The 20,540-nt window shown below is 39.7% G+C and overlaps 1 protein-coding gene across 1 annotated transcript in view; it reads left to right on the top strand.

Annotated features, from left to right (window-relative positions):
* The window catches only part of asic4b (acid-sensing (proton-gated) ion channel family member 4b), a 58,705-nt gene that overhangs the window by 36,292 nt on the left and 1,873 nt on the right, over positions 1–20,540 (top strand). Inside the window, exons 3-9 of the mRNA XM_066663487.1 lie at positions 9,886–10,030; positions 12,075–12,202; positions 12,806–12,959; positions 15,781–15,834; positions 18,812–18,965; positions 19,871–19,962; positions 20,175–20,254. Coding sequence (XP_066519584.1) covers positions 9,886–10,030; positions 12,075–12,202; positions 12,806–12,959; positions 15,781–15,834; positions 18,812–18,965; positions 19,871–19,962; positions 20,175–20,254 — 807 coding nt within the window. The remainder of the gene's footprint in view (positions 1–9,885; positions 10,031–12,074; positions 12,203–12,805; positions 12,960–15,780; positions 15,835–18,811; positions 18,966–19,870; positions 19,963–20,174; positions 20,255–20,540) is intronic.

Here is a 20,540-nt window from a genome sequence, read left to right as displayed (position 1 = left end):
GTGTTACACCAGATGACATAAAAAATAGAACATGTACTACATTCACTGAGAAAGGAATTATGGAATATTTGAAAATCAAGTTTTCTTATGTAAATTACATCATCTGTTTCATTCATTCATTCATTATCTGTAGCCGCTAATCCAGTTCAGGGTTGCCGTGGGTTCGGAGCCTACCCGGAATCACTGGGCGCAAGGTGGGATCACACCAGTCCTTCACAGACTGGTGACACACACTCACACATTCACTCACACCTTCAGACACTTTTGACTTGCCAATCCACCTACCAATGTGTGTTTTTGGGCCATGGGAGGAAACCCACGCGGACACAGGGAGAACACACCAAACTCCTCACAGACAGTCACCCAGAGCAGGACTTGAACCCACAACCTCCAGGTCCCTGGAGCTGTGTGACTGCGACACTACCTGCTGCACCAGCACGACGCTTATCTGTTTCTGCGTTGGCAAAATTCTATTTAAATACAATTAATTTGTGTTTGTATTTAAAAAAATACCTCATGGGCAAATTTTAATTTAATTTAAACATCTGAAGCAGTGCACATCCATAATTAAAAATTACTGACAATCAATTTCCGAATCCTAAGGAACATGGTCTTTTGCAAACAGATAAGACCATAAAAAACTGGTGAAGAACTTTGTTTACCTCTTTCCAAAGAGATGAGAAGACCAAGACCATGCAGCGTAACAAAATGGATGACCTTTCACTAAAACGTTGTGCAGTAAATGTATTTGTATGCCTACTGCCTAGATTTTGTTTTTGTGTGTGTTTCTATGATATAGTATGTAGGTGGTACTTGCAGGGTTTGGTTTGATAATCTGTGGTACTTGGTCTAAAACGTTGGAGAACCTAGGCCTGTCACGATACTAAACAAATGTAAAAACTAATAAATGAAACCACTGTTTTTAAAGAAATGGAAATAACATGTCTAGAAAAGAGAGACCAAAGAAAACCAGAGAACAGAGAAGGTGGCTAAAATATTGCTGATGCTCATTCTTATGTAAACAAACATGCAAGTATTCACAAAGAACAATATTGAGGTCAGCAAAAGTTATTAATGAAATGTCCATATATTGTATAATAAGTGGATAATATAATTACTGAGCTAGGCCTAGGGAACCACTGTTCTAGTCCTTCAACACTTTCCTTCATGATCACCACCCACATAATGCCTGCCCTGTGGTGGTCGTGACCATTCAAAACAGAGTGGAAGGGGGCTAAACAATATGCAGAGCAATAGATAAACTACAGTTGGTAATTGTAGAACCTCATAGTGCACCTATATGTGCAGTGGAGCTGAAGAAAATGAGAAATGCGTGTAGAAACTAGCAGGTCGTTTTTAATGTTTTGGCTGATAGGTGTTTTGGCTGATAGTACTGTTAACATACATCATCAGTAAATCTGTTAGGGTGAAACCCTGTCTTCTCAGAAGCTGAATTTGTTCTGGATTTGAGAAGAAGGACTTTTCATTTTTATAGCAACTGACATACAGCAAGGTCCAATGCTGGTCACCTTCACAGGGTTTCAAGAGAGATGCGATTTGACTGGACAGTTGCTGTGTCCACCTGTAAAAACTGTAAGAGAGGATGTGTCCAGTGCCCAGGGAAGGCCTGGTGTGTTGGGTGTGTTGAGTGTGTGTATTTCTACAGTTGGTGTTTAATATTTTTGGGAGGAGCCCACACCATCTAAACGTATACCTTTCTGTGCCACACTTAAAAAGTGAGAACAAAATGACACGGAAAAGTGTAACCAAAGTAGATGCAGGCAAAAACACTAACCCCGCATAAGTTTACAGTCAAAGGGTATTAATGTTAAATGCACACTTGCACATTCACGGTTCTCCCCCACATTCTTCCCCTCACTATATGATTTAGCAGCTTCACTTAACTCATAAAAAATGCACTGCAAGGTCATTTGCGTGCCACTTAGAACACGGGCACATCTCTCCTCATGTTCTGGTGTTTGTGCATGAAATTATTGTTTTATTTATGTGCACATGACATGGTACGACTACACTCCACAGCTGAAAGGGAATGAACATCTGCCCTATAGCTCATTATTTGGGGACATCAGAATGCAAAAAACTGGAGAAGAGCAAGCATATTTACATGTAGACAGTATAGACCGCTTTGAAGATTTGGCTGTATTCAAAATTAATATAGTCACAGAAAAACAACACCATTCCAACAGAAGGTTCTGGATGGAGCTGAACGCCAAGGAATAGTGTTCTCCCAGTGGCTACAGTACCATGTCACATGTAACATGTCATTGTTGTGCATCGGGAGGAATATGGCGTAGTGACATAGCCACGGTGTGGTGTCCGGTCTTACCTCACCATTCTGATTTCACTCCCCAAGGACCCTCGAAACCAGGGGAGGTGAAATCAGGATGGGGTGGTGAGATTGGGCACCACACCAGAGCTCCTGAAGACTGAAATATAAGCTAATGGGCTACTGATGCTGCTCCACTTGTAAACACATGCATGGCTGTAGAAATGGTTAAGTCATTTTATTTCATTTTTAACATCGAGCCAGAATTACAAAGTTACTGCCCGTTCCACCTTAAATGGCGTAGTGCGCCGTTCCACCCTTAATGGCACTATAATTAAATTCAAGTGCTTTTTTTCAAGTGCCACCAACATTAATAACATTAAGGTCCACCTTAAATGGTTTAACATTACGCTCATTTAATATTGCATTCAAAGGCATTTTCCATTTTGCTCTAGAAGCTGTTTGAAATAAACACACTTTTTAAAAAATGGGACCTCACTTTTGTCTATGCAGCAAACATTTCCACAAAAACGACAATAAAATAATAGTTTTACATTTAAAATTTCAGTTTGTGTATTAGTGTATCAGCACATTATGAAAATACATAGATAACTGAGGCCTCCATAATCATGATGATACATTTTCATACAATATTAAACACTCCCTGAATACCCTTGATTTCAGAAGAAATGTTGTGCAATTGGCCATATGGTGTAGCAACCAGACATTAGACACGCAGGTCAGGTCTCTGTCTGAGCATTACAGTGAACTTAGCTTTCTGAGTAGCCCTCGAGGGAAGTCTCAAGACACCAGAAGGCTTGCAAACAACTTAACACGCCGTCCAGCATTCCGCTGGGAGAGTCGTGATCTGCCTGTTTCTTGGCTTTTGGATTTAGAGGAGGACGCCCCCTCACCCTACCAAGGCTGTAGAAAGTGAGATGGAGTGACAGGCAAAAAAGGAGAAGGGAGGAGGGAGTGTGTGTGTGTGTGAGAGAGAGGAATATATCACATTGTGGGGACCAAATCCTGTTTATACCCTCACAATGTCCTACTTGTGACACAATACTTGTACCTGTAAATTATTACATTTTAAGGTGAAGACATGTTTTAAATTTGGGTTAGGGTTTAGCTAATAGTACTTAAGGAAATATTAATGGTAAGTCACAAAATGAATGGAAGTCTATATGATGTCTCCACAATTCACAGATACAAGAGTATGTGTGTGTGTGTGTGTGTGCGTGAACCGTGTGTGTGTTCAGTATGCTTGAAGCACGCTGTGGAGATATTCTCTGGCCCCTGCAGGGCCCAGGGTCTAATCCCATCTGCTTCACTCTGGCTTAGCGCTGATGGGATTTAACATCTGCCGAGGTACAAACCCCTCCTCACGTGGAGGGAAGCACATCAGATAGGGCAGGCAACTTTTGACTATCTTTGGCTGGGGTTGTACAGTCAGCATAAATCCAAGGTGAAATAGCGGCAGCAGGGTTTTTTCCGCCTGTGTCAACAGCCTTGGTTCCAAGATTTTTTTTTGTACACAGATTAAACTCAGCCAAAATGACACTGTCAAGTGGAAAGTCTACTTAGAAAATAATTTGAGACTATTCGCGAAAAACGGGGTCAAAAGTGTTGGTTCAGATCTCAGATCTCATCCAAGCTGGCTTCTGAATCAACAACATTAACAGATAACACTAGTGGGGTCAGTTACTGATGTTGGATGACTAATTCTGGAGCATACATGACTCTCCAGCTCATCCCAAATGTATTCGTCACCACAGAGAAAGCACTTCTGATGCTCACACATCCCAAAGCCGGTGACCTGAAGCGAACATGCAGCTGCTCCAGAGCGTCCCATTTCATTTTCTTTTTTTAAAAAGAAATAAACGATGTCCGCTAAGCTTGCCGTTGGCTCCGCCCCTTGACTAGATGACTGACAGGTGGGGTAGTTTATGGAAATGCAAATGCCAACAGCTGCGTTTGTATTTTCACAAGCATTTTGACACAGACTGAGCGCAGTAGGTGCTTTTTGCCCCTTTAACATTTGAATTTTGTCGCTTTTCTAGCATGGTGTTGTGTTTAAAAGTTATATTTCAAATGCATTGTCACAGACCTAAAATATATTCATTTAATAATATTTTAATTATCATTTTGACGCAGTTGTTACATGATCACATGAAACATATTAAATCAAACTGGGAAATACATTTTCATTTAAAGGAAATGCCCAGGGAGGGTTTCCTTTGTTTTGGTCCATTTCCCACCTATTGTGAATGTACAGTAACAGTCAAAATTTGGACACATCTTCTCCTCCAATGGTTTTACTTTGTTTTTAATAATTTTCTACATTGTAAATAAATATGGAAGGCATTAAAAGTATGAGAAACACATATGTGATTATGTAGTAAACAAAAAAGTGTTAAACAAACCAGAATATGTTTTGTACTTCTTCAAAGTACTCCTTTTGCTTTGATGACAGCTTTGCACACTCTCAGTTTTCAGTGAACAGCTGTGGCCTCGTCAAGAGTTAATTTGTAGAACCTCTCGCCTTCTTACGGTGTTTGAGGCCGTAACTTGGGTTGTGCAGAGGTCGGGGCTGGTACACAGTTCTATACAGTGAATATCCCAGCTCCACCAATGACTAATGAGATGGTGTGTCCAAACTTTTCACTGTTACTGTATGAGTGGGAATTTAATTTCAAATCTCCATTACCATTTTACATATTATATTTTCATTTAAATTTTGGAATAATGTATTTAATCTTCTACTTTATGAAAATCGCTGTTTCTGATTCCTGCAACACACTACATATTCCAAAAAATGGAGACAGGAGCAAGTTTACCACCGTGTTACATCATCTTTCCTTTTAACAACACTTAATAATCAGTCGGGGACAGACTTTTTTTTGTTATTCACTTGTTATATTCATCTTAAGCGTCGTAATTTCATGGATTCTTTGTTTTCTACGTTATTTGCCACACATTTTAACAGGAGCCTAGGACCTGCAATCTCTGATTAAACAGCCGTGCTGGTTTTTATCCTGTGGCTTGGCTTTGCATGATGAAAAAAGCATGGACATCCCTGAAAACAACACCGTCACCATACACCAATCATGCAAAACTCATGCAATTTGTAGCTTTACAACCTCTTGCACTGCATACTTTGTTAGCCTACTTTTTTTTAGTGATCCAGACCTCAACAAAGCAGGTATTATTCAGGTGGTGGATCGTTCTCAGCACTGCAATTATAATGACGTAGTGCTGTGTTAGTGTGTGTTGTGTTGGTATGGGTTATGTTCAGACACAGCAGTGCTGCTGGAGATTTTAACACAATCTGTCCGAATTGTAGTCCAGCATCATACCAATGTAACAACACCAGAATGCCACCACCACATAACAGTAATTTCAGTGCAGAGAATGACTCAGCACCTATGTAATTCCTGCTCTGTGGTCAACCTGTGAAGGTCCTGACCTTTGAGAGAGACAGGTAAAACAAGGCTTAAAAGCATGCAGAGCTACAGGTGTTCAACAGTCTATAATTGGTCGGCTACAAAGTGAACCTGGTCAGTGGAGCTCATAAAATGGAAAAACAAATGGAATAATTGAATAAGAATAGAATAAGTGGTGTTTTCACAAAAGTTCTTGTACCTCAATGAGACCAATTGAAAGGAGCCGAAATCTCCAATCACAAGAGTGCTTTACAAACCTTTGCAGTCACACTTACATGGTAACGGCATGATGGCATGTTGAGTGTGACTAAAACTTGCCCACTACTCAAAAATACACAGCCATGAGCAGCCTGGCCGTCAGAAAGTTAATACAAAGCAGCTTTCAACAGTTGGACTCCAGTCTCTGTTCACCAGCATGATTTGTGTTCTTAACCAAGCGTCCACTGAGAGTACATCAATAGTGTCATAACCCATGAAGCATGTGTAGTGTGTGTCCAGCCATTAAGTCAAACAGACGTTTGACCTTTGACGTCTGAGGCAAGACAGCAGTTCTGAAAAGGCTTCAAAAGAGCTAATCAATCAGTGCGAGCTGACAAGGCCACCAGACGTTTCTCTGAGCTCTGTAAATGTCCCCAAGCCAAGAGGAGAATGTGGAATGTGGAGGTAGATCTAGGGCAATTGTAAAATCTTAATGGGTTTTTTAACACAGACCATTCACTTTGTTTACAACCAGAGTGAATTGGTGAGAGGTATGCAATGTATGTGCCAATAACAAGACTCACTTCAGGGGCTGGCAGTAATACACCACATCACAATAACCCGAAAGACATTTCCACAATAAACCGTATGTGTCAATTATATTTCCTGTTTACATAGCATGAGTGCGTAGATATGAGACACTAAGTAAGTTTTCTGTACATTTTTTATGAACTACTTTAGGAGTAATTAATTTAATGGAACTTAATGTCTACATAGTTTAACTGTGTTTTATGCATCAAACAGGAAGTTGTGTCTTTAATGTGGTATTAAACCAGCAGTGGAGAAGTTCTTGGTCACTCAAGGCCTGTATAATTCACACAAACAGAGATTATACACCAATCAGCCATAAGATAAGAGCCACCTCTTTGTTTCCCTTCCAATTAAATCTAATCAAAAGCTCTCCACAGGGATAGCCATGGTCTAAAGACATGCAAATTGCTGGTCCAATGCTTTGGACTGGCAGAAGTAAAGCAGGGCAGGGGTAGTAAAGAAATAGCAATTTCTTCTCCCTCACCATTCACGGCCGAAGAGCCTTTGAGCTAGACACCTAACCCCCTATGTCTCCCCAGGCACTGGGATGGCTGCCTGTTTCTCTGGGCGTCTGTGTGTGTGTGCTCCCTGGCTTTAGTGTCATAGTGTGTGAAACTCTGTCCAAAATAGATCCCTACTCACTATTTCCTACATTTCTCACTATAAATGCCTTTTTATAGTGAAATTATTCAGGAGGGTAGTGAACAATTGGACACTTCCTTATGAGGGTGTTTACCAAACATTCATTCATCATTCATTCATTATCTGTAACCGCTTATCCAATTCAGGGTCGCGGTGGGTCCAGAGACTACCTGGAATCATTGGGCGCAAGGCGGGAATACACTGGAGGGGGCGCCAGTCCTTCACAGGGCAACACAGACACACACACTCATTCACTCACACACTCACACCTACAGACACTTTTGAGTCGCCAATCCTGTTTACCAAACAACACAGCCTATTATGGGTATCCTTTATCTGCTAGGGTACATAGGTTGTGCACTACTTATTGCAGTGTGTTGTGGGATTGTTTGAGTGCACTGAGAAATGTGCACTAAAACCACTACAAAATGGCAGAACCCCAAAATAGTCCACTATATAGTGAAAACAGTGTGTGTGTGTGTGTGTGTGTGTGTGTGTGTGTGTGTAGGTGTGTGTATGTGTGTTCACTGCCACAGATGGGTTAAAAATAGAGGCACCATTTAAAAACTCTTTTTATGCATTGGATCACTACACTTGAAGTAACAGTGCAATATTAATATAAGTAATTTCAATATACGCTCAGTTAAATACACTAGATATTGCTGTACAGCAACTATATATATATATGAAACGTTGATGGCATGTGAACTGTTCAGTATTAGTCTATGAAATATTCCTCATATAGATGCGTTAATGAGTAACATGCATGTAATGTAATGGATAGGACTCGCAGTCCGTGGTGTTCATTGTCCATTTAAAGCACGCTGAATTACAAATGTAATTTGGATATATGTTGGATAGATGTTTAGCACTGTAGTCTCTTTACTCCCTGAGTGGGTTTTAAAATATTCATGAATATATATAATGAAGTATACATTAAATATCACTGCCTGTGTTTTCCACCATGCTCATTCCTTTTTAATGAATGCCTTTAATTGATGGTCTAGTTTCATTTTAATATTTTAATGGACTGTTACTGTAGTGTTCATAAATATACTGTGAATATTTCATATGCAAGATTATCACCACAACACATTTTATGATAAGATATGGTCAAATTGTCTACCTCCACTTCACTTTACAGCGAGAACATTTGTTAGCTGTGGGGCACTATACATTATGATGACTTTAAAGCTTTCTCTTTAATTTCTCCTATCTGTTTCAGAGAGCGTTTTTCTGGTGTGATTAGATCTGCACTTCCAAAGACCAGGGCTTAGCTGTGTGTCTGTGGTCAGCGAAATACAATAAAAGTGACAGAGAGGGACATTATATAAGTGCTTATGGCCCTTCTAGGCCAAAACTGCATTAATAGAACAGTAGAGCATTGTCTTTTCTTCTCTGATATCTGACATAAGCAAACTGCATTCACTGCCAAGGAAGAGAAGAACAGAAGTCCTCAGTTAAACTGAAAATACACTTAAGTACACAATGTCCAAAGGTTTGCAGATGTAACTAAAAATAAACAAGTTAATTTCACACCTATATATTTTATTATTGAATTTACATTCAGTGGTGCTTAAACATGTTGTACAATCTTCACATGGAACACTGTGTAGCAGGTGCACCTGAGGCTAAGATCACCAAGCTCAATGACAGGTGTAGACTAGAGGGGTATAAAGCTCTCCAGCACTTCATTGTAAAGCAGGGCATCTATGTTCTTTAGAGTAATGGAGTTCTTTTCAGTACGTTTGAGACTAAGTCAGAGTGGTATGTGAGCCAAGCTCACCCTTTTGGCTCTTTTTAACATTCAAACCCTCACAGCAATGTTCCAACAAGGGCTGTGCCATATCGTATCGTCCTCAATAATATCGCAATACTTTTTAAACAATAAAAAATGTAATTTTCATGATTATGGTGATGTTCTGACTTGTTTATGTAATGACCTCATGCAGTTACATGTCACATGGCATACATTCATTACGTGAATCATTTAAGCACGGCAACAGGTACGGTGGAAATTTGCTCTGCTTTCAAAGAATTTGCTTCAAAAGACTAGTGATTTCATTCATGTGGAGGTGGTTTGGATATAAAATATCTATATAATATTCTACATATATTTTACACAATGTCACAATCTTGGTAAAGTCATGGTTGTTTACAAAATAAGCAAATGCTTACACATTTATTAGTTGTTCCTTCTGAATGTTTGAAATTGTTAGATTTGTACAAAAATAAAATGTTATATATAATAATTAAATTAAGTACATTATTAATTGAATCTAATTAATAATCATTAATCTTGTTGCAGTAGTGTGTTCTGGAAATTAATAAAAGTATTTTTCAGTGTTTTCAAGAATATCGCCAAGAATATCGTTATCGCCAAAATACCCTGAAATATCACGATATTATTTAAGGGCCATATCGCCCACCCCTAGTTCCAACATCTAGTGCATGTCCTTCTCAGAAGAGTGGAAGCTGTTACTGTAGTAACTGAGGACAAATTCCATGTATTAACATCCATCATTGTAGAAGAAATATGAGATATGCAGGTTTTCAAATACCTTTGGCCATACAGTGTATATCTAATGTCAGCTGAGCTCTTTTATGCCACAGCAAAACCCACTTCAACTGTCCTCAGATCAAACCTAGACAAGAGGATAAGCAAGCAAAGTGTGTGTGTGCGTGAAACATGACGACATACCTTCATATGATTCTGCTCCGTAGGTGTACACGCGCTATGGAAGGTGCTACACGTTCAATGGGAACAAGACGTCAGCAAAGCGCACGCGGCAAGGGGGAATGGGCAATGGCCTGGAGCTGATGCTGGACATCCAACAAGACGAGTATCTCCCCATCTGGAGAGAGACCAGTGAGTCAAACCAAAAGTTATGCCTTATCCATTGATTCTGAATATAATACTTCTATGATTTGATATACATTGTATTTGAAACAAAATATAGAATATTCTTTGCATATTTCGACCTAAACATAAAATTACTCTTTTAAACTGTGGGCTTCGTATTTTATACGTTTTTTTTTTAAGTTAATAAATTCACACTATATATATGTTAACATGTGAAAAATTCAGTAAATATGATTCAGTGGCTACAGCTAGGAATTAATAAGTAATTCCTGAAAGTTATTCAATCACTATTCACTAACCTCTATTAGTAATCAGTAACTACGATCATTTGTTCAGTAAATAAAAACATTAAGTAACTACTATGAAATTTTCAGCAATTACAGTTAATTTTTTGTCTCGTAAAAATCATTTTTCACTGAATACAATCTATTTAGCGATTATGATTCATTTTCCGTAGACATTACTATATCTACAGTCATATGCGAAGCTTTTGGCACTTCAGTCAAATATATATTTTTTGGAATTCTAGGTGAATATAAATACACACCCTCTACAAAGAACATAGTTCTACTCAGATTAATGCATTTTTTTATAAGAAAACTGTATTATATTCATTAATTCATTAACTCTAACCACCTATCCAGTTCAGGTTCGTGGTGGGTCTGGAGCCTACCCGTAATAACTCGGCACAAGGCAGAAATTCACCCTGGAGGGGGCTCCAGTCCTTCACACACTCACATATTCACTCACACCTACGGACACTTTTGAGTCACCAATCCACCTACCAACGTGTGTTAGGAAACTGTGGTAGGAAACCTGAGCACCCGAAGGAAACCCAAGTCACCCGGAGCAGGACTCGGACCCACAACCCCAGATCTGATCAGAATGTCCGTAAGACTGTATATACATCCATCCATCCATTATCTGTAACCGCTTATCCAATTTAGGGTCGCGGGGGGTCCAGAGCCTACCTGGAATCATCGGGCGCAAGGCGGGAATACACCCTGGAGGGGACGCCAGTCCTTCACAGGGCAACACAGACACACACACATTCACTCACACACTCACACCTACGGACACTTTCGAGTCGCCAATCCACCTGCAACGTGTGTTTTTGGACTGTGGGAGGAAACCGGAGCACCCGGAGGAAACCCACGCGGACACGGGGAGAACACACCAACTCCTCACAGACAGTCACCCGGAGCGGGAATCGAACCCACAACCTCCAGGTGACTGCGACACTACCTGCTGCGCCACCATGCCGCCTGTATATACATCTACCAGCCAAAACATTCGAATGACCTCTTGTTTCTAAACTCACTGTGCATAATATAGGTGCACTTTCTGCAACTACAGACAGACGTCCATTTTGTTAGCCCTTGTATAGTCAGGACCCCTCAGAGCAGGTATGTTTTGGGTGGTGGATCATTCTCAGCATTGCAGTTATACTGACATGGCGTTCGTGTTTGTTGTGCAGGTTTGACTGGATCAGATACAGCATGGTGTCCACATACTAGTCACTGTATTAGACACTCCTACCTTGAGGTTCCAACTTGTAGATGTAAAGTCAGAGGCTGTATTTCATCTGTGGCTGCACAATTTGTGTTGGTCGTCCTCTATTCCTTCATCAAAGGTCACAGGATGCTGCCGACAGGATGGTGATTGTGCCCCCCTCTTTGCTCAATGGACTATTCTCAGTCAGGCATGCACTAAAACATCATCACAACATCAGTTTCACTGCAGTGCTGACAAAGATCCACCAGCCAAATGATACCTGCTCTGTGATGGTCCTGTGAGGGACATGACCACTGAACAAGAGGTTGAAAGATGTCAACAAAGTATGCAGAGCAACAGGGGGACTATAGCCTGTAAATGAAGAACTACAAAGTGAACATAAAATGGACAATAAGTGCATAAACAAGAAGGTGATTTCAATGTTTTGGCTGAATGGTTTATGTATTAGCTGAAATATTACCCAGAGTTTACAAACATAGACAAGACATAGAAAGATTTTGTCAGGTGAAATACTTTACTGCCTCTTTCTGTTTAGACGAAACAACTCTGGAGGCAGGGATCCGTGTTCAGATTCACAGCCAGAATGAGCCTCCCTACATCCACCAGCTGGGCTTCGGAGTCTCTCCGGGATTCCAGACCTTCGTCTCTTGCCAGGAACAGAGGGTATGATCCTGGAATGAGAATATGTATCTGATGTGAAAATGTGAAAAAGGCTGTCATAAGAGTGATTACTGAAAAGGAATTAAAGTGATAGTTCAGTGAAAAATCTGCATAAATTTTCCTCGAATTTCCATTTCCAAAAATGTCCTGTTCAGTATTTCTATGGGAGGTAGCCTGAATATTACCTGTTTTTAGAAATGAATATATGAAAATATTAGGAACAACATAAGGGGTGGTTTGGGGATTACTTTATATAGTAACATAGTACATACGCTTCTATTTCCTGTTAGAAAATGACCTCATATTTGCAGTGCAAAACTGAAAAAAGCACATTTCAGACATGTATAAATAAAAAATTAAGGATTTTTTCCCCTAAAACACTGCTGTAGACAATGGCTATTATTATTTTTTTTAACTCCATGTTTTCTAAGCTGGCTTAAACAGAACAGAAGTGTTGCTTATGTGAAGGGTGCACAAAAGGACTGCTCCAGAGATACCTGTGTGACGCTGCAAATAGCAGACAGTACTATTAGTGAAAACATTTGCTGAAAACTGTTCAAGGAAAACACTGTGTATGTCTGTGTTTGTGTGTGAACATCCCGTTAGCTGTCGTACCTGCCGCAGCCGTGGGGGAACTGCCGAGTCTCATCTGAGGCTGTGATCCCGGGATATGACTCCTACAGTGTCAGCGCCTGCAGACTGCACTGTGAGAGCAAACAGGTCCAGAGAGAGTGTAACTGCAGGATGATTCACATGCCTGGTGTGTATCTTCCAACGTGTTTGTGTGTGTATATACAGGGGTTGGACAATGAAGCTGAAACTGACTTTAGTGTGGGAGGTTTCATGGCTAAATTGGAGCAGCCTGGTGGTCAATCTTCATTAACTGCACATTGTACCAGTAAGACCATGTGCATCCAATGGTTCAAACATTGTGTCCTGAAGGCGGTGCCGTGTATCAGGACGACAATGCACCAATACACACAGCAAGACTGGTGAAGGATTGGTTTGATGAACATGAAAGTGAAGTTGAACATCTCCCATGGCCTGCACAGTCACCAGATCTAAATATTATTGAGCCACTTTGGGGTGTTTTGGAGGAGCGAGTCAGGAAACGTTTTCCTCCACCAGCATCACGTAGAGACCTGGCCACTATCCTGCAAGAAGAATGGCGTCAAATCCCTCTGACCACTGTGCAGGACTTGTGTATATGTCATTCCCAAGAAGAATTGACGCTGTATTGGCCACAAAAGGAGGCCCTACACCATACTAATAAATTACTGTGGTCTAAAACCAGGTGTTTCAGTTTCATTGTCCAAAACCTGTATATATTATTCCAAGAAATGTCCTAACTATATAAATATTTTTGCTCTTGAGCTAATAGTCACACATCAGTGCCTGACCCCACCACTGTTAAATACAATCAGGTCCCCATAGCTATGCTCCAAAACTGAGTGACGAGACTTCACAGAAGTTGCTTTTGTAGGAAAAAGAAAAATAAACTACCTATTAATACCCTTTTCAACAGATGTTGAGTGTGCAAAAGTCTCATAAATTAAATTCCAAAAAACCCACTTGTTTATTGCAAAGCCATGGTTCCATTAAAAAATACCCTAATGCCTTAGATGTAATTTCATACTTTCACTTTCATTTAGTATATGCATTAATCTGTAATATAGAGTCATGTGGCTAAGAGCTGCTTGCCTGTAGCTCAAAAACCACACCCACAATGTGACAGAATTGGTTCCTTAGGTTTATGATGTAAAAAACCCTGATTGTCTGAATGTGCCCTTTTGAGACTGTTTTGGATGTTTTTTTTTTCATAATGTCCTCTTTGTTAAGAAGGTAAAAATTAAAATACTGCAAAAGCAAAATCGCAGAAGCATGTGTTAAATTCATGCAAATTAAGTTTCTAAGCCATTACTTATTTTTATTCATTCATTCATTATCTGTAAGCGCTTATCCAGTTCAGGGTCGCGGTGGGTCCAGAGCCTACCTGGAATCATTGGGCGCAAGGCGTGAATACACCCTGGAGGGGGCGCCAGTCCTTCACAGGGCAACACAGACACACACACATTCACTCACACACTCACACCTACGGACACATTTGAGTCGCCAATCCACCTACCAACGTGTGTTTTTGGACTGTGGGAGGAAACCGGAGCACCCGGAGGAAACCCACGCGGACACAGTGAGAACACACCAACTCCTCACTGACAGTCACCCAGAGCGGGAATCAAACCCACAACCTCCAGGCCCCTGGAGGTGTGACTGCGACACTACCTGCTGCGCCACCGTGCCGCCCTACTTATTTTTATTATTTATTATTTTTTTTTTTTTGGATATAGCACAAAAAACATATCTTGCTCCTTAGTTATTGTCATGTGCTAAAGCTGTTAACTTTTATATCTCATAACTATCTTGAAATGAAAGGTTGAACATAAAGAGTAAGATCTGAATATGTCTTATTTCAGGTTTTGTTTCAGCATGGTATTCTCCAGTATTGTAAATAAAACACAAAAGCATGCATTAAAATGTGTAGAGGGTGTTTTATATATCTCTGTTTGTTTGTGTGGACACACTTGCTCCACTGCTTTTGGAGTGCACGTCTCATCTGTAAATTCACTCTTATTGACTGGCACCCACTATCAACAGTTCCATCAATCATCCTCACACTTGTCAGTCAAGTGGTTCATTGGAAATGGATTTTCAGGGCCATTTGTGAAATGAGCTTTCCACAGAGATGAGCCTCCAGCTCCTTCGCCAGTCACATCTAAAGCCTGTATAAACACGGCACAGCTCATTGGCGTATGGGCTTTTAGAGCCCAACCTCTTCCCTCGATGCTTCTGTCTGTCGCTCTCTTCAGACTTTTATATTTTCTGGAAGAGGCGGTCACTCGGGTGACTGCATTAATCGACTCGTGGCTTCCAGGGCGGACTACAGATCAGACATTTGTACAATTCATCTATCCATTCATGAACAGATGAACATATTTGTGATACTTCAAGCAGCCATTACCTATAGTCATATGGAGAGGTTTGAGCCCCCCGAGTTCAATGACATTATGTGAGAAAAGATTAGCCTACCATCTAGAGCCCAGACTTAATTATGGGCTTTTTCTACAACCACAAACCACAGAGCTGCACTTCTCAGTTGTAAAATTACTGGCTGTACCCAGTCTATCCCAATTTATCACTTACTTCTTCACCCCATCTATCAATGATAAGGGATCACCACCGCTAAGACATTATTTGGAAGATGAACTATTCTCAGCTCTGTAGTGAAACCACCACAGAGACCTGGTCCTTTTGTGCTGGGTTTTGCTGAGGTTTGTAAGGTGTATATTTAATCATCACATTATTAGAAACATTTGCATTTATCCAGATAAAAATACATATTTTTGAGAGATTATTTCTCTCAATGTATTTTGCTGAAAGCACACTGTTTCATATTCCGTTTCTTTATTAATGCTATAAACTTACACAATAGTTCATTGATACATTTCCTACAAGGTTCCACTGTTATATGCTCTAATCTCTCTCTCTCTCTCTCTCTCTCTCTCTCTCTCTCTCTCTCTCTCTAGGAGATGCAGTTATCTGCACACCTGCAAAAGTGAAATGTGTTGACAGGGCCCTGGGTAAGATAAGAAAGTTTCATTTACTATTTTCCAAACCCATTTTAAGAAAACTTACTTCTTAAACTTCAGTGCTAGGCCTCATTACACTTTTATCATGTCAAAACCTTATACTTTTTTCTCTTTTTTTATTGATGAACTTACCATAAGGCTTGTAACACACTATATACAGTTAGGGAACATTATTGTACCACAGTCTATAATAATAATAATACATTTTAAAGTTGTGTTGAATTCATACTCACCATTTTATCTCCAGAACTTTTATTTTACATAGTTCTGTAATGAAATTTTATAAATACTCACCTCTCCGTCTGAAGAAGAGAATGTAATGTACCTTTAGGGAACACAACTGAACTCTAAACCACTGTTGTATCTTTCAAGGTACATTTACACTGTTTGTGTACCTTTAGTGACAATGATGTACCTGTACAGTACCTTTTTTCTGAGAGTGTAAAGCTATAAGCACTTTTACTGTACCAAGCCTGTCATGACCGCATTTTTGTCCACGATACAGTGAATATCAGTCAGTCACCAAATGCACACATTTGACACTAAAGCAAAAAAATGTAGTGGTTTCCAGGAAAAAGACAGTGGATGTCAAAACATCTATTGTTTGCTGGTAGAACTGAAACATGGAAAGTACAGAAGGTTTTGTTTTAATATGGAAATGAAGACTTGGTATTTAATGAACAAAAGGAACTATTTGGCTGCTTGTGTGATATAGTGGTGTTGCTGTGTTAAGAGTTTAGGAAAAAGTAGCTTATCCCTACTTTATCTTTTAAAGCCACTCCTGCTCTTGGTGAAGTTTTGAGAGCAGAGTTATAGGTTGCATATTTTAAAATAATAATTAAAAAAAGGCATTTGTTATTATTCAGCAAAACAAGGTCATAGATATATTTGATGTGAAAAACTGAACAGCACCTTTTTTGCAAAGCAGGTAATAAACACGAATGAGTGGCCACACCTTGTAGAAATTTTAGCCTAACTAAACATATGGGATATATACCATTGAGGGTACCACCACAGAGAGAGCAAAAAGTAACACCACAGTGACAGTTTTTCTGAGAGTCATGAAATTTCTACCAGCAATCAACAAAAAATCCAACAAACATGGCCTTTGTTCCCAAATGTGTAAACATGAAATACACAACTAAAAAGTTACAGAAGGTGTGGGAAAAAATTACAAATATGCACAGTCCTTTTTCAATCTCTCCCCTGTCCAGACATTATTTTCTTTTTCTCTCTCACTCTGTTTGCTTCTGTATGGTGTTGTATACCCACACTGACCCCAGCATATGAGTTTAGAACCAGGTGTGATTCATCTACATCAGGTATTTCTCAATGTGTAGAGCTTTTCACCTGCTGATCTTCCAGAAGTGGATGTTTTTTTAATTGTATTTAAGGTTTTGTAAATGAGTCAAAAAAGATCCACAGTTTTGGCTTTGGGAAAACTTGTATGTGCAGAAAATGTAAGCATTTTAGAAATATGTTAATTTACTGCATATTTTGTGAAAACAACATGAGTTGTGTTAATGGTATAGTTCACAACTGACAGATGTGTTTAGAGATTTGAAAACGTGAATACAGATTGGACAAAGTGATGGTAGCAACTGTAATAAACTGTAAAACCCTTGTCAAAAAATGTTGAATGTGCAAGTGTCTACAAAACTATGGGCTACACTTACTTTACGATGGGGATCTTACTTGTAACACTGCATTAAAACTAACCCCTCCATGTGAATTTTTGCTTGTCTTTTATAATTATCAGTTATTTACAAGCTTCTAAATATGCAGTATTATAGTCTTCAATAAGGTGATTGTTTATAAAAGTGTTTATATTAATAATACACTACTAATAACACACTAATAACCCCAACTCTTAAAATGCAGAGTTTCTACACTCTGTAAATGTATTTAGCTCCATACAGGTGCACTTTGTAGTTCTACAATTAGAATGTACACCATCTGTTGCTCTGCATATTTTGCTAGTACATATTGTACCCTGTGCTTCGATGGTCAGGCACCCCAAAGGACCACCAGCATTATTTGGGTAGTGGATGATTCTCAGTGCTGCACTGACACAGTCATGGCAGTGGTGTGTTAGTGGTGTTTGCACTGGCACAAATGGATCCGACACAGCAGTGCTACTGGAGTTTTTAAAGCCTTTGATCCTGACCATTGAATAACCGGGTGAAAAGCAGCTAACTTAGTATGCAGTACAACAGATAGAGTACAGTCAGTAACTGTAGAACTACCAAGTGCACCTATATGATAAGTGGCGCTTAGAAAATGGAATATGAGTGGAGAAAGATGGAGGTCATTTTAATGTTACAGCTGATCAGTGTAGTGCTATTCACAAACCCTTACATACTTTACACTGCAGAAAAGCAGGGAACACTTGAACTTGAATAAAGGAGAATAACATGCTGTAGAGAGGAAAGTTTAAAGTTGCCTTTTAAAGCGACGTGGTAGTAAAATCTGACTTTAAAAAATGTCTTTATCACAACAATCAGGAAAAAAATGACAGATGTGAACGAGTTACTTGCAAGAACACCTTCAGTGTGAATCCAGAAATGTGTCTAAATGTGTCAAACATTCATAGAACATTGAGAAAATGATAAAATTCAGTCACAAAAACAGTAGTGAGGTCAGGCCCCAATATTGGGTTATGTCACAAATGATGCCACTCCTACTCAAGCCCAAAGCTGATAGATGAGAGTCCATCATTCCAGAGAACTGTGTTTCATGCCTACAACTGTGTTTCATGCCTACAATGCTGGGTGCTTTATGCTCCTCTAGCCACCATTTGGCATGTGCATTCCCATTTCGGTGCAGGCTTTTCTATGGAGATTATACTACTGTAATACTGAAGTAGCTGTCCAAAGTGTGTGTGTACAAGGCTATTACAAACTTTGCAAAATATTTACTGTATTGTTACCCCTATGTAATATTTTATAAATTGTTATTACTTTTAAAGCTCTGCTGCAGAAGAGCACAGGAGATTCGTGTCCGTGTGAAACCCCCTGTAACGTCACTCGCTATGGGAAAGAGCTGTCTATGGTGAAAATCCCCAGCAAGGGATCAGCACGCTACCTCTCCCGCAAATACCACAAATCTGAGGAGTATATAAGGTGAGACACTCTCATTATACCTCTCTCACTCTTGCTCACTCTCTCTCTATCACATACACACATGATTTAACTTGTATTACTTACATACAAAGAATGGTTTGTAAAATGGGCTTTTTCTACCCAAATTTCTGTCATTGCTAATTGGGTAAAAAAATGGGTATAAAACGTTGGTAAAGACAGCATAAGCTTCTCCCTCTGAAGCCAGCCACTCATTCTTTTCAAACTGCTGACACAATGTCCCTAGACAGCTCAACACAGTTGAAGGAGAACACAATTTGTCTAACTGTCCACTCTTTAAATCTTAAAAATGCTTTCTTACATAAAGCCCATTTGTTAGCAAAGACCATCAAGCCATTTTTACTCTTTCCGAATGTGTCTGGTCCTTGAAATTATAGAAGACAAATACATACACACAATCACACACCAAAACTCACTCCCAGCAACATCAACTCTCATCCTCCAGTTGGTTAATACGATAGAAAATGCTTCATCCCCAAAAATAATTAACTGTGTATTCATCCAGACCAATGAAAAATAAAACCCTGCAGAGTCTGTCTGTGGCACCGCAGGCTCCATTTCTCTCTCTCCGTCAGAGCTCCTCTGATTATCACATCATGTGCCTCTTGATTTACTCCACTATTGTTTGTAAAATTGCAGTAGTGGAAATGAAAATGTAATTTTTTCCCCCTCTTCCATTCATGAGCTAAATGAAGTAGCTGTAAACTCAGATTATGTTGTTTCTGCTAATTATTTTTCCTCCTGTATCTGCCACAGACAATCCCTTTTCTTTATACATATATGATACAAAACAATAAGCGGTTTGTTTCCATGCTGTCAGTCTAACAGAATACTGAAGGTCTCTATTAAGACTACCATTGTTTTGCCTGCTATCTCTGATATAACAGGGACAACTTCCTCATACTGGACATCTACTTTGAAGCCCTGAACTACGAGACGATAGAGCAGAAGAAAGCCTATGACATTGCTGGGCTGCTAGGTAGGATATGCTACGTACATACACTCGCTCAAGATGTTCTTATATTGCCATTCACAAAGCCTTCAAAGGTTCGACCCTGTTGTGTGCTTTCCTGAATCAGTGGCTTGCTGAGTGCATGAGAAGAACAGGAACTGAATGGCTGAGAACTTGCATGCTTTCTCCTTCCCTCTTACACAGCACTTTCCTGCTTTTTCTGTTCATAACCTATTCAGGAGACATAGGAGGACAGATGGGACTCTTCATCGGAGCGAGTATTCTCACAATATTGGAGATACTTGATTACATCTACGAGGTAGAATCCATTATTCTTGGTCTATATAAGTTCATTTTGCAAAGTGGTGGGGTGAAACTTTCTCTATACTACTCTATTACTCCTAACATCCCAAATACATGTTGATCCAGCTACTTTATGGGGCACACATTATGTACAGACATTCAATGCTGTACACACAGCTTGTAAAATCTCTATAGAAAAGAACAAAACGAAGTGGGTGTCTCTAGAGTACAAGTGCGCCAAGCTTAACGCCAGCCTGGGCCAGAGTGGCATATAGCCTCTCAGCAGTGGGATGTGGAGCAGT

This window comes from Hoplias malabaricus, chromosome 3 (genome assembly GCF_029633855.1).
Source record: "Hoplias malabaricus isolate fHopMal1 chromosome 3, fHopMal1.hap1, whole genome shotgun sequence".
Classification (NCBI taxonomy): Eukaryota; Metazoa; Chordata; class Actinopteri; order Characiformes; family Erythrinidae; genus Hoplias; species Hoplias malabaricus.
This window is presented reverse-complemented; position numbering and strand designations above follow the sequence as displayed.